At 46.0% G+C, this 12,006-nt stretch overlaps 1 protein-coding gene across 1 annotated transcript in view; it reads left to right on the top strand.

Annotated features, from left to right (window-relative positions):
- HAO1 (hydroxyacid oxidase 1) overlaps window positions 1-12,006 on the top strand; it is a 32,321-nt gene that overhangs the window by 915 nt on the left and 19,400 nt on the right. The window contains exon 2 of the mRNA XM_068409292.1: window positions 6,768-6,919. Within this exon, the coding sequence (XP_068265393.1) occupies window positions 6,768-6,919 (152 nt within the window). The remainder of the gene's footprint in view (window positions 1-6,767; window positions 6,920-12,006) is intronic.

Below are 12,006 nucleotides of genomic sequence, written 5' to 3'. Positions count from 1 at the left end.
ATCAGTTGGTTCCCCATCCCCTCAATCTCTGCTGCTGCTCTGCCCCCAGAGCATCAGCCCAGGCGCTGCAGTGGAAAGAAGGCAGCTGGAGGCTGATTGCCTCAGCCTGGCTGAGCTGGTGGAACTGCTGAAACAGCTGCTGGCTTCTCTTTCCTTTGGGTCCTGTGTTGGTGCAGACATTTAACCCCCCTGCACTTGTATTTCTTCATCTCTGAATGCTTTGTCTTAAATCCCTCTGAGTCTCACAAACCAAAACAAGATTTTTCCAATTTATCTTTAATCTTTCTTCCTCCCTGCTCTGCTTCTCTGCTCTAGAGCAGCAATCCTACTTACTGCTCTGGTTGCCTTTCCGTAGGCTATGAGCAATTCAGCTGGAAATCCCACATAACTTTAAGGCTGTAGGAAGCTCAGTGGTATTTCATTTAGTGGGATCTCAAAGGTCAGATTGCAGAAATCTGCTCAGAACCTTGATTTTAGGGACATGTACAGAAAACCTTTATAACATCAGGAGAAAGAGAAAACTAACTTCCAATGTGACCACTTACTCCAGACCTCTTAGCTCCCTGCAGAAGGCCCCATCACGGACTTGAAATCCCCTTGTGCTTGGGGCTGCTCAAATACAAGCCAAAGCACTGCTCTGTCTCCGAGGAGTAAATAGGAACAGGAGGGGATGTAGTAGTGCTCACCTAATTGTTTTTTTTTAATTATTATTTTATTTTAACACTTCCTGGTGCTACGATGTTATTTGTCCTCATGAAAACAAAATGAGATGTTAAGGAAAGGACACTCAAAGGAAGTGCTCAGAGGCAATGAAGTGTAGAAGTGGTGAACTTTTTACTGCTAACTGCTAGAGCTGATCATGATTATACAAAAGTTGGATCTGAACTGCCCAGAGACAGGCTAACAAAAAGCTGGGTATGTCCACTTACTGGTTTGGTATTAGTGGAGCTAGATGTTAGTGGTGAGATAAGAGCAGCTCTGCTCTGAAGCTGTTTCCCACTGCAGGGGCAGATGCCTCTGATAAGAAGACCTCCTTGTATCAGACTGGTCACCTGTGGGGTTCAGGCTCACCTCCTCTTTCCTGGTATCTTCTATCATGCTTCCAGTAAGAGCCTCCAGTTTGAGGTGTTCAGAACTGTGGAGCTTGCAGGCAGCCTGGAGCTGAAGGAGGTATTTATTAGCAGTGCCTTGAACAATCTGAGACATTAAAAAAAAAAAAAAAAACAACAAAAAAACAAACAGATTTGCTAGGTCCTGGTGTGGCTAAAAGACCCTCGATGCTGGGTTCCTGCTCCTTAGCAGTGAAGGTATGAAGGGGATGGAAGCTGTGTTTCTGTCTTTGCTCCCCCTCCCTTTGTATATTTGTCTTAAAGAAAACAAGATCTAATTTCTGCAGTAGCTTTAGGCTGTTTAAACGTATTCCAAAAAGGCAGTTAATAAAATCTAAAAGACCTGACAAATGGGGTTTGGTTTATTAAATCATCAAACAACAGAACTTGTTGACAGCCAAAGAGAGAGGTTACGGGGCAGAAATGCTGCAGTCAAAGCTTGGCTTGTTACCTTTCCATCGCTCTACATCTATGTCTCTTTCCGGGTGTCCATCAGAGCACAGAGAAGCGCGGTGATGTGCTGACGGTCACCTGGCGGATCAGCGGAGAGCTGGGGTCAGAGCCAGTAACAGTTTGTTAGACTGTCTTTGCAATGGCTTCCTGGCAACTCATCTAGAAAAGGTAGAAACCTGGTATAAAGACTTCAGTGTTTTGGTTTGTGAGACCTGTTTGACACAAGCAACTTTTAAAATCTTTATTTTCGTCAGTGCTGTTGGGAGAAGCATGGCCTGATTGCTAAGGATGCAGGGCTACTGCTCACTCTGCCTCTCACACAGTCCTTGTGTGTCTCTGAGCATGTTACTGGTTTTCTCCCTGTTCCTGAGCACAGCCTGTGGGTAAATATAAAGTAAGATGGACTTTACACCCCCGAGCCACAAAGTGGGATGACTTTGTGAAAGAAACGAGTACGTTCAACTTCATTTCCCACTGCCAGAGACCTCCTGTTGATTTCCACTGTCAGAAGCTCGGCTGCAGGGTTTAGCCTGATTAAGAACATTTACAGTTTATCTAAATATTTCTAGATATATGTATAAATGTTTATGTTTAAATGGAAGAGAAGAAAGCATGAAACTGAACCAGAAACATGAATTGTTAGCCCATACCTTTGTGGTGCAAGATTATTCAGGTGAGCGAGACAGTTAGGACGGATGGTATTTGGAGAAAAATCAGTGTGGGGCTTGTCTGTGAGCTCTTTTATTTTTTTGGCAGCTGAATGGTTGCATTTATGGAGAAATAAAAATATTATTATTAAGGAATGATCTAGCAAATGAATGGTAGTTTCGATAGATGCTGGAATACCTTTGGAATGACACGTGCAATTGTTGGAGCAGCGCAATCCTTGCTCATTAGATTATAAAATGAATGTCCTGGCCTTTTGACAGCACAGGAGCTTGAAGTCCTTTGGACCTGTAATCAGATACCAGAGCATAAAATACCTCTAGTAACTCTTCTCTAGCTCCCAGCTCTTCTGGAATTGAGGGGAGAACCGGAGCTTGTGTTTCAACATCGGTGTGTTCCTGCTGAGGCCAGATAATTACTTTTTTTATTCATGATTTTCAAATGACGTGGAGCTGGCACTGGCGTCAGTGAGGCATTAAGGCCAAAGATGATGATTTGGGATGTCGGAGCATACGTTGCTCCCTACGGCATCTGACTGCATTCACATTGTATTTGCTCTGTGTCCCAGAACACTGCGTGTCCTTCCTGCACCGTGCTGTCTGGCGATTAAATTCACTCTCAAGTCGTCAAGGAACCAAGGGGCCTGAATGGAGAACAGATTTTATGACAAGGTCGGGACGTCGTTAGCTTGATGGCATTCAAGAAATCAATCTGAAATCTTCCCTTTTGGCATTTTAATGAAGGGGGACGTCTGCGTGTGTAGGAACAGGGTTCTGCTAATTTGCCGTGACACGTTCTGTCACTGACTCCCCAGCAGCCTTCGGAGAAGATGCATTTTGTTGTTGTGTATGAGGAACAGCAGCCGCTTGTTTATCCGTGACAGCATCAATGTGTATTTTTCTGCAGATGTATCGTTGTTTGTAGCTAGGTATTAAGGGTGTTAAAGTGACTGGGCACGTAAATAACTTAAATATCAGTTAAAAAAGCAAGGCTGAGAATGTGATTGGGGTCAACCAAGCATGTGAAGTTGTAGGGAGGGAGAAAAGGACAGGAATGCTTGTAACAATAATTTGGTTACGTGTCTGTGATGTCTTTCACCTCGGATTCGTGGAGTGCTGGGAAAAGAGTTGCTGTGTGGATGGCAAGACTGCCTGGGCAAGAAAATTGATTTTCCTCAAGCAAAAGCAGCTGTTGCTTAGCCCTGCACAGCCCTAGCACGTACCCCAGGTGATGGGAAGTGGAGCTGGAGGGGAGATGAAGGCAGCAAAGTAGGTTGAAGTTGAGATGGAGGGTGTTGGAATGGTCCTTGCCCAAAGGTGCTGCTTGCAATGCAGCACAAAGGGATTATTTAGCACAGACTCGGAAGGGAAACAAGAAGAACTGCTTCAAAATGTGTTGCAGTTTGAAAATTTCAGCATTTTTCACAGCTGAAAATGAGTGTGGAAAGCAGAGAGTGCTTCTCTCTTACCCAACTGCAAGATCATTTACATTCTGAAATTTTTGAACATAGACGGAAAAGAAAAAAAAAACCTGCTTAATCTTCCCTCCTTTCTGTTCATCCTTCTTGCAAAACAGCATTTAGCTGAAGTTGCCCAAATCGGGAGTGCTTGTTGCCTTCCCACTGCGGCATCGCCCTGCTTCCAGCTGGGAGGAAAGATGTGCTCGCTTGCAATCGCTGATTGTGGCATGTGAGTGTGGACTTGGCTGGAAAAGAATGTGGGTGAGGAGATGATGAGTACAAAAATTCAAGTTTTTTACAAAATATCCAGGAAATGTTTTCACTCAAAGACTTGGATGAAGCAGGTGGTGTGTGGCAGCCTGATGATCGCATGCTCTGGTTACTGGGAAATACTGCCCTTGGGTTTTGCTTGCTGTTGTGAAGGGCATTTCCCCATGGCTTGTCCAGAAAATGCCTCACTTCAAGTATATGGCAAACTGACAACCAAAAACATCCAGAAAAGGGAGATCAGGTTTTGCGTAAAGAGTGTAATACTGAGGTAGTGGTGTAATACTAAGGTAGTGATCCATTTGGTGTTTTTCATGGGTCCTGGTTATGAGTACTGACCTGACGTTGGTCTAGAGGATGTGACCTGATAAGGTGCGAGGGGAAGAGAAGCCACAGGAGACAGTGGAAGAGATGTTTATGTTTAAAGTCTGGAGCTCATGAGCCCGAGGACCCCGAAAAGCTCATGGACGGAGTAATTTGATGGTACATAAAGGTGAGTGGGAAGGAGGCTGTTTATTGCTGCTTGAAACAGCATCACTTTTCTTGCATACACTGTTGGGAGGATTTTTTTCTCTGTTTCTTTTCCCAGCTAAAAACAACTACACAGTGTTGGTACTCCAGAACTGCCCCTCATGCCTTTGCTTTGAGATGGCAGGGGTTTGCACCGAGTAAAAATCTGACCTGTGTGGAACAGCAGAGAAACTAGGAGGCTGGGGAAGAGAGAGATGCTTTGAATCCTTATGCTTTTGAGTTTGACTGTAAAAACGAGCAAGGTTGTTAAAGGATTTTAGTTTTCTTTATATTTGCTGGGAAAAGATGTCTCAGAGCTGGGAGAAAGCCTTCGGAATAAGGGTTAGGAAGAAAGGGGGAGAAAAAAGTCACGTTTACTTTGTCCCACCCTCAGCCCATCCTCCCCTGAAGAATAACAAACCAATACAATAGCCTGAAAACAAGTCTGAGGAGACATACTTGCAGTGTGTGTCTTGGCACTGAATGATACAGCTGACTCCCACAGCTACGTGTGTCCTTCCAAGCATCATAGCTATCTTTCTCCTCCCTGGGGAGCGCTTCCTGGAGAGCTGGCACAGCGCTGTGCTCTAGGGCTTCAGAAGTTTGGGTCTCATCCTGGCTTTGTCCCAGGCTTCTTATGGAAACGTCTCTTGATCTTTCTATAAAACAAAGAGATTCTGTCTTGTCTTTTTTCCGAACCTTGTCAGCTTAATGTGCAAGCTCCAGCTGACCACTACTCACTGTCAGAGCATAGTCTGAGGGTAACAGTGGTGCTGATTGCTCTCTGCTTCCTAGTAATACTAATATCAGTCCCAGGCTTTCTGGTGCTGAGCAGGTAGTCAGGTTCAGCAGCACTAGAGCTTAAGCTTTTAATTATTTACTGTAATTAAAATTCAATAGCCATCATCTAAAAGCGCAGGGTCCTTTCAGAGGGAGGGATGCCTTAGTGAGAGGTTGATGCGTACCCTACTACCGCTTGCAGAGAGCCTTTGCCCTTGCTCAGCGCACACCCGTGTCGAGAGGCAGCCCCTGCTAACGCACACCCTCTCGTGGCTTCTGCTGACAGCGGCTGCACTGCAACATCGCCTGGGTGCTCAGAAAAAGTCCAATTGCACAGGTACCCCCAGGAACATGACCCTGTTAAGATAATTTTGGATACTGCGGGGTCGTTTAGCTGACCCCGTCATAAGAGAGATCGTGGTAGTGTTGTGCTGCTGTTGTGGGGGGAGAAAAAGATACATTTCTGTGTGTGCAAGCATGTGGTGTCCAGCTTGACTGCAATAAATTGTAATTTCAGGTTAAGTGTGTTTTACTTTGCTCTGTTTTGGAGTCAGCTTCCATTTTCACCCAAGCTGAAGACCCCAGTGGGGAATAAAGCCCAGCTCTGGGCTGGTGTGGTTTCTGGCAGACATCAGAAGGCAAAGCAGGGTCCGGAATGGTTCAGCAGATGCTGGGCCAGGTCATTCAAGGGCTACATTGTAATTTACCCTATTGGGAAAGCAGTTGTGCTACTTGGTCTTTTCCTGCACCAAATCACAGTGGCTGCCTTGGGTCTGTTCCTGGAAGCCTCGAGTCCCTGCGGTGCGATGGGCTGTCCCTGGGGCAGCAGCTGTAGTCCCAGGGACTGCATGTGGCACAGCAGCCAGTGACTGCCAGGGATGGGACCTCTCTGAGCAAAGCGACTTGATCTCTGTGCCAGCAGAGATGCGGTGCAGTGGATTTCCACACCTCCCAAGCTGAGGAAAGCCAGGGCAGCCATCCTGCCCACCGCTTCCCACGGGGCAGTGCATTTCTGTGTAGTCTCACTGCAGAGACCCGTAGCACAGGGACAGGGAGGGCTCAGCATGCTGGCCAGGCTGGTTTAATCAAAAAATCCTGTGTCTTTTGTCTCCCTAGTCCATAGAAGGAGTAACTGAGGGGGGCTGATGACTCCTGTTCCTGCACACCCTCTGTCATCCAGTTCTGCCACGAGGCTTTCAAGGAGGCTGAGACTCACAGTGAACTTTATTGTTTTGCAGCTCCTGTCTTTTCTTTCAGGTGATACCAGCCAATGATGTCCAAAGGCTCTTTGCCTCTTTCACCTTCCATGGACTTTGGTCCTTCCTTGCCTGCTCCATCCTGGCTTTGTGCATTTCATGGGTCCTGCTGCAGCTCTGGGCCACGCAATGAGGTTCTACTCCACCCCCAACACACCTTTCACCATGCTTCTCCTGACAGCAGGAAAATCTGCTCTTGCCCATTAGGAACTGTAAATAACCCCGATGATGCAGGCTTTTTATCCTCCTTATTTGTTTCTGTGTCAGATGGAAGCTGTATCCCCGGGTGCTCAGGGATGTGTCGGTAATGGACCTGTCAACCTCAGTCTTGGGGCAGAAAATCAGCATGCCGGTCTGCGTTGGAGCGACGGCCATGCAGCGCCTGGCTCACGCTGACGGGGAGACGGCTACTGCTAAAGGTAAACCGTGCAAATTCCCCCTGCAGCGAGTTAGAGATGAACAGAGGAACACTGTGCCTCCTGGTTGTGAAACCCGGCTTGGTTTCTTGCTCCTGATGCTGTGGCCAGGTTGGGTTTGAGTTGCTGCTCAGAGTAATTTGGTTTATTTTTGGTTGTTTTTTTACTGTTTTCTTTTGCCTGTTTTGTGTGTGGGTTTTGCCTGGCTATGAAACAGGGATGAGAAATGCAGTATGTAAGAGGGGAATCACTTGTAACAAATACAAAATTGAAAACTACATCTATCTCTCTCTATCTTTCTATACATGCTATAAATGTAACTATGTATATTGTCGTGGTAACATTCGTCCTGTTACAGAACTGCTTCTAGAAATTCAGAAGCCTTTACTTGTCTGGGAAAAACACTTGCTTTGAAGAGAGAACTCTGAGAGCATCCCAGGGAGCCAGTGAGATAAGGGCCCCTCTGGGCCCAAAGAAGTTGCCAGCACGGAGGCTGCGGCCTAAAACACTGCGAGAAATAGGATATTAACCAGAATTCAGGTGTGAAATACCTTCTTACTCCTGTAAGCTGAGCTGCAGGATGACACAAAATCTGAGAAAGAGGTCACTTGGTGTGCCTGTTGCATACAAACAGCCTTGAGCTGATGTGTTTCAGTGCTCTAGGACAGAATGAAAAAGGATACAAAACCTAAATAGCTAATATTAAAAAAAGAATATATATCCTGTGCATGATTGAGCTATTCATCCTTGACCAATGCATTGAAAGCTAGTGTGAAGTGAGTCTAATTACCTGCCCTGCAGTGGGAGCTGGTCTTAATCCTCGTTAAAAAGCCACGTCACAGCGATGTACGCCGTGTTAGGCTGCAGCACAGCAGCGATCTCTGTAAAAGCAGATTTCTCTGATTTTATAGTATGTTTGGGGATACGTTTTTCCCCTTCCCAAGAGATTTATTAGGAAGCCAGATTTTGTGCCTGTTGTATGTACAGGCACGTTCCACACGATGGAGCTCGAATACCTTGAATTGGTTTGCGAAGCGGCGTCTGGTGGGACGCGCTGGTGCTGTCCTGTCCTTTGGCAGCTCTTGTGGATTATTTCTGGCCCCAGGTTATGCAGGGAGGAAACTCTGAAGCTTTATCCTGCGAAGTGCAAACATATTAATGCGATGTTAAGAGCGAGATTAGAAACACACAAAATTCAGTATGTTTCATAACAAAAATTCCCACCGATACTGTGGCCTGGCCACGTTTTAAGGCATAAATCTCTAACAACATGTACAGTCAAGGGGTACAATAAGGCTGACTACTAGGGCTGAGTTACGGTTGTGGTAGATAACTTAATTTTGGAATTTCCTGACTTTTGTGCACTTAACATTTTCAAACTTTAACATATGATTATTGCGTTTAACGTTCTTAGGTTTTCAAGCTAGGAGAACTTGGCGTACCGGCAACGGTTTGGGTGGGAGTTGGTAAATTTTTCATCACTTCCAAAGGAGAGCGTAATTAAAATCCACCCTATGTATTGCATTAGAGTTTCTTGCAGAAAAAATACGGCTTCAGTTCTGTGCTCTGTTAGAGGTGGAGTGGGGCATTCAGTGCCAAGCTTTTCGTTTGACCTTATAAGATGACAGGGATTAGCTGTAAAGTACACGTTTGGCTTAAAGGTTCCCTTAAGCTTGGGACATTTGGGATCAGGGGGTTTGCCACATCCAACTTCTCTTAAACTCTGAGATACCTCTGAAATATAAGCAAGCAGATGGTTGGTTGCTTTAAATCAGCTTTTGCTTCAGCTGCACCAATTTCCACAAGCCAAGAAAGTCTGATCCATAGCCTTGTGGCTTTTGCAGAGCCTGGCGTACTTCCTAAGCCTGACTTTTGGCTCCAGTGTGTAGGAAGCGATGTATGTGGTGGTGCCTCTGCTGTTGTGACGATCCTGGAAACGCACGGTGTGGTCTGAATCCTGCCCCTTCCCAGCCAGAGAAGCAGATGGCGTGTGCCCTGGCTCGTGTTGGGGGCATGGCAGCTGCCCAAAGGTGCACCCACAGTGTGCACTTGTGCCTGGGCACTGCTCAGCAGGTGCCACAAGCCACACATCTGCCTGGCTGGGGTTAAACCCCAAGAGGTAACCTTGGGTTCACAGCAACCTTACCTGCAGAGCAGGGTGGTGTGGGTAGCAGTACCAGCTCCTTCCCCTGCCTTGTTGTGTTTTGAGAGCGATGCCGGATCCTGCCAAGGAATTCCCTTAAGCGACAGCATTTTGCTTTGAACTGCTCCCCTCTTCCAGTGGGTTTGCCTGCAGGTGGCAACGTAAATGTCCTCTCTAGGGACAAGGGAATGTCGTGGTGTCTCTTGTTGGGTAAAACTCCCTGCCCTCGTGACCCCTCGCTTTGGGGCTTGTCAGGGTTTTGGGAGCTGCTGCTGCTCCTTGAGGGATGCTCTTCTGCAGTGACCCAGCTGGTGGAGAGAAGCATGCATCTTACCCAAAATAGGGCAAAGTCTGGCAGCTTGCCTTAGAGACACCTTCACTGACGATTCTGGTTCATTAGTAAAGGATCTTTTTTGGGAAAAATTGTTCAATTGTAATTTTAAAAGTTGCTGGTGACAGGCCATCCAACACGTCAGTTATTCCGAAGGTTAACTAACTCCACTTGAGCAGTATAAGCTGTGATCGTGGTCAAAACTCGTACAGCTTCAAATCCAGATGTTGCCTTTTGTTATACTTCTGTCAGCTAGGCTTTAAAAAAGAAAAGAAAAAAGAGATATTGTCCACATAGGCTGTAGTAAGGTTGCTCCTCAGGTTTGTTTGACATGTCTCAATGGACCTGGAGTCCCTCCTTCTAGAGAACACTCTCTCGTCCTTTAAACAATTCCAGGGACCTTGGCAGTTGTTCCAGTTTTTCCAGGTCTTTCTTCAAGTATATTCCCTAGCATTTCAGTTGTAGTTCATCAGTGTGTGTGGCAATTTTCCAAATAATGGATTTTCTGTTCAGTAGAAACTGAAAAATTGGGAGGAAAATTGTTTTGGATTAACTGAAATGTTTAATTTGATCCAAAACACAATGTTTTATTTCATTTTCCTACTAGCTAATGCTTTTAGCCATAGTTCTGTTTTGAAACAAAAGTGTGAGCTCAGAAGAAAACATTTCCATTTTGAAAATATCAACACATGACATTTTGACTTAGGTGAATTTTTCTCGTCCTTCCCGCTCCAATTTCAACCTCTTTAAAAATATTTGCCAAATTTGATGAATAATCTTAGCCACCATTAAAGAGCAAAGGGCTGTTCTCTAACACTTTTCAACAGAACTCTTCTGATTCTACACGATTTTTTTTTCCCTGTTTGTCCATCGGGAGCTTCACTATTTCTCCATGCAAAGACATTTGTTTGCCATCCTTGTGCTTGCAAACCAATGTGATCCTCATGTCATCTCCCTGAAAGGGCAGTAGTACTCGTGCTCCTCTAAATAGGTGTCACGGTTTAAAGCTGGGCCAGCTATTAACCAGGTGGCAGATGCTCTCTGTTAACCCTCTCCCCCCCCCACCTAAGGGAAAGGGAAAGGGAAAAGGGAGAGAGACTTATGGGTTGGAAAGTTAAAACAGTTTTAATAAACTATAATAATGAAAAAGAATATAATAACAATAATAATAGAAATAACCAAATATATACAAATATGTACAAAACCAAGATCAAGAGCTTGGAAATCCTCCTCAGGCAGAGTTGCTCCCCCCAGTACAGGCAGAGGGGAAAAGGCAGTACCTCCCCCCAGCACAGACAGAGGGGAAAATGCAGTAGCTCCACCCAGCACGGGCAGAGGGCAAAATGCAATAGCTCTCCTGCCATCACACCTGCAGGCTTTTAACTGGAGATTTGGCAAAGCTGGTACCAATCAGTGGGAGACAGGAGGGCCCCTCCCTCCTGGGCCCCACCTCCAGGAGGCAGTGGGTTAGTGATAAACAGGAAAGTGAGAATGACATGTATGGGATGGAATACCTTGCTGGTCAATCCTGGGTCACCTGCCCCGTCCACTCCTCCCTGCAGGTACAACCCCCTTCGGCTCTTTACTCGTAAGCAGTGACCTTGGGTTCTCTAAGGCTATTTGGCCTGGTTTGAGCCAAACCAGGACATTCCACCCCTTATTCCATACCATTCATGTCATACTCAGATCACCAGTACCTTTTCATTTTCAAATATATATGTACATATCACTAGTCTATGATTCATCTTTATGCGAAAAGTCCATCAAGTTCATTTGGTTCAGGATTGTGGGTTTGCATCTGGTTAGCAGTCTCTCAGCAGTCTTTCTGGCTAGCAGTCTCTCTTTTGTCATGGTTCGTGCCCACGGGTTGCAGGTTAAAGATGTCAGACTCGAGGAGGTTACTGGACGCCACTTGATGAAGCTAGCTCCGGTCGCATCACCACTGTCTTAACCTAAAAGACACTTATGCAGCAACAACATGCAGTTCAGACTTAAGTAGTCTCACCCATAATCAGATCACCTTCAGGGACACATCGGACTTCACCATCTTGCAACATCACCCACCAAGTACATCCAGGTCCCTGAGCAAAAGCAATCCCACGAATGGGTTTACCTTTGCCCATTACAGGAAGAATCCAGACAGTTTTTCCCAATAGATTCCTTTCATGCACCACAGGGACTTTATCTCCTTCTACTGTATGTAGAAGGTCTGACTGAGCAGGGCCAGCTCGATTGATAGATCCCCTGGTGTTAACTAACCAGGTAGCTTGTGCCAGATGTTTATCCCAGTTTTTAAAGGTTCCACCCCCCATTGCTTTCAGGGTAGTTTTTAACAGCCCATTATACCGTTCAATTTTCCCAGAGGCTGGTGCATGATAGGGGATGTGATATACCCATTCAATGCCATGCTCTTTGGCCCAGTTGTCTGTGAGACTGTTTTTGAAATGAGTCCCATTGTCCGACTCAATTCTCTCTGGCGTGCCGTGTCGCCACAAGATTTGCTTTTCGAGGCCCAGAATAGTGTTCCGGGCAGTGGCATGGGGCACAGAGTATGTTTCCAACCATCCGGTGGTCGCCTCCACCATGGTAAGCACATAGCGTTTACCCTGGCGGGTC

Source organism: Nyctibius grandis, chromosome 1 (assembly GCF_013368605.1).
Source record: "Nyctibius grandis isolate bNycGra1 chromosome 1, bNycGra1.pri, whole genome shotgun sequence".
Classification (NCBI taxonomy): Eukaryota; Metazoa; Chordata; class Aves; order Nyctibiiformes; family Nyctibiidae; genus Nyctibius; species Nyctibius grandis.
Note: the sequence above shows the minus strand (reverse complement) of the source record. Positions and strands in the feature narration are given on the sequence as shown.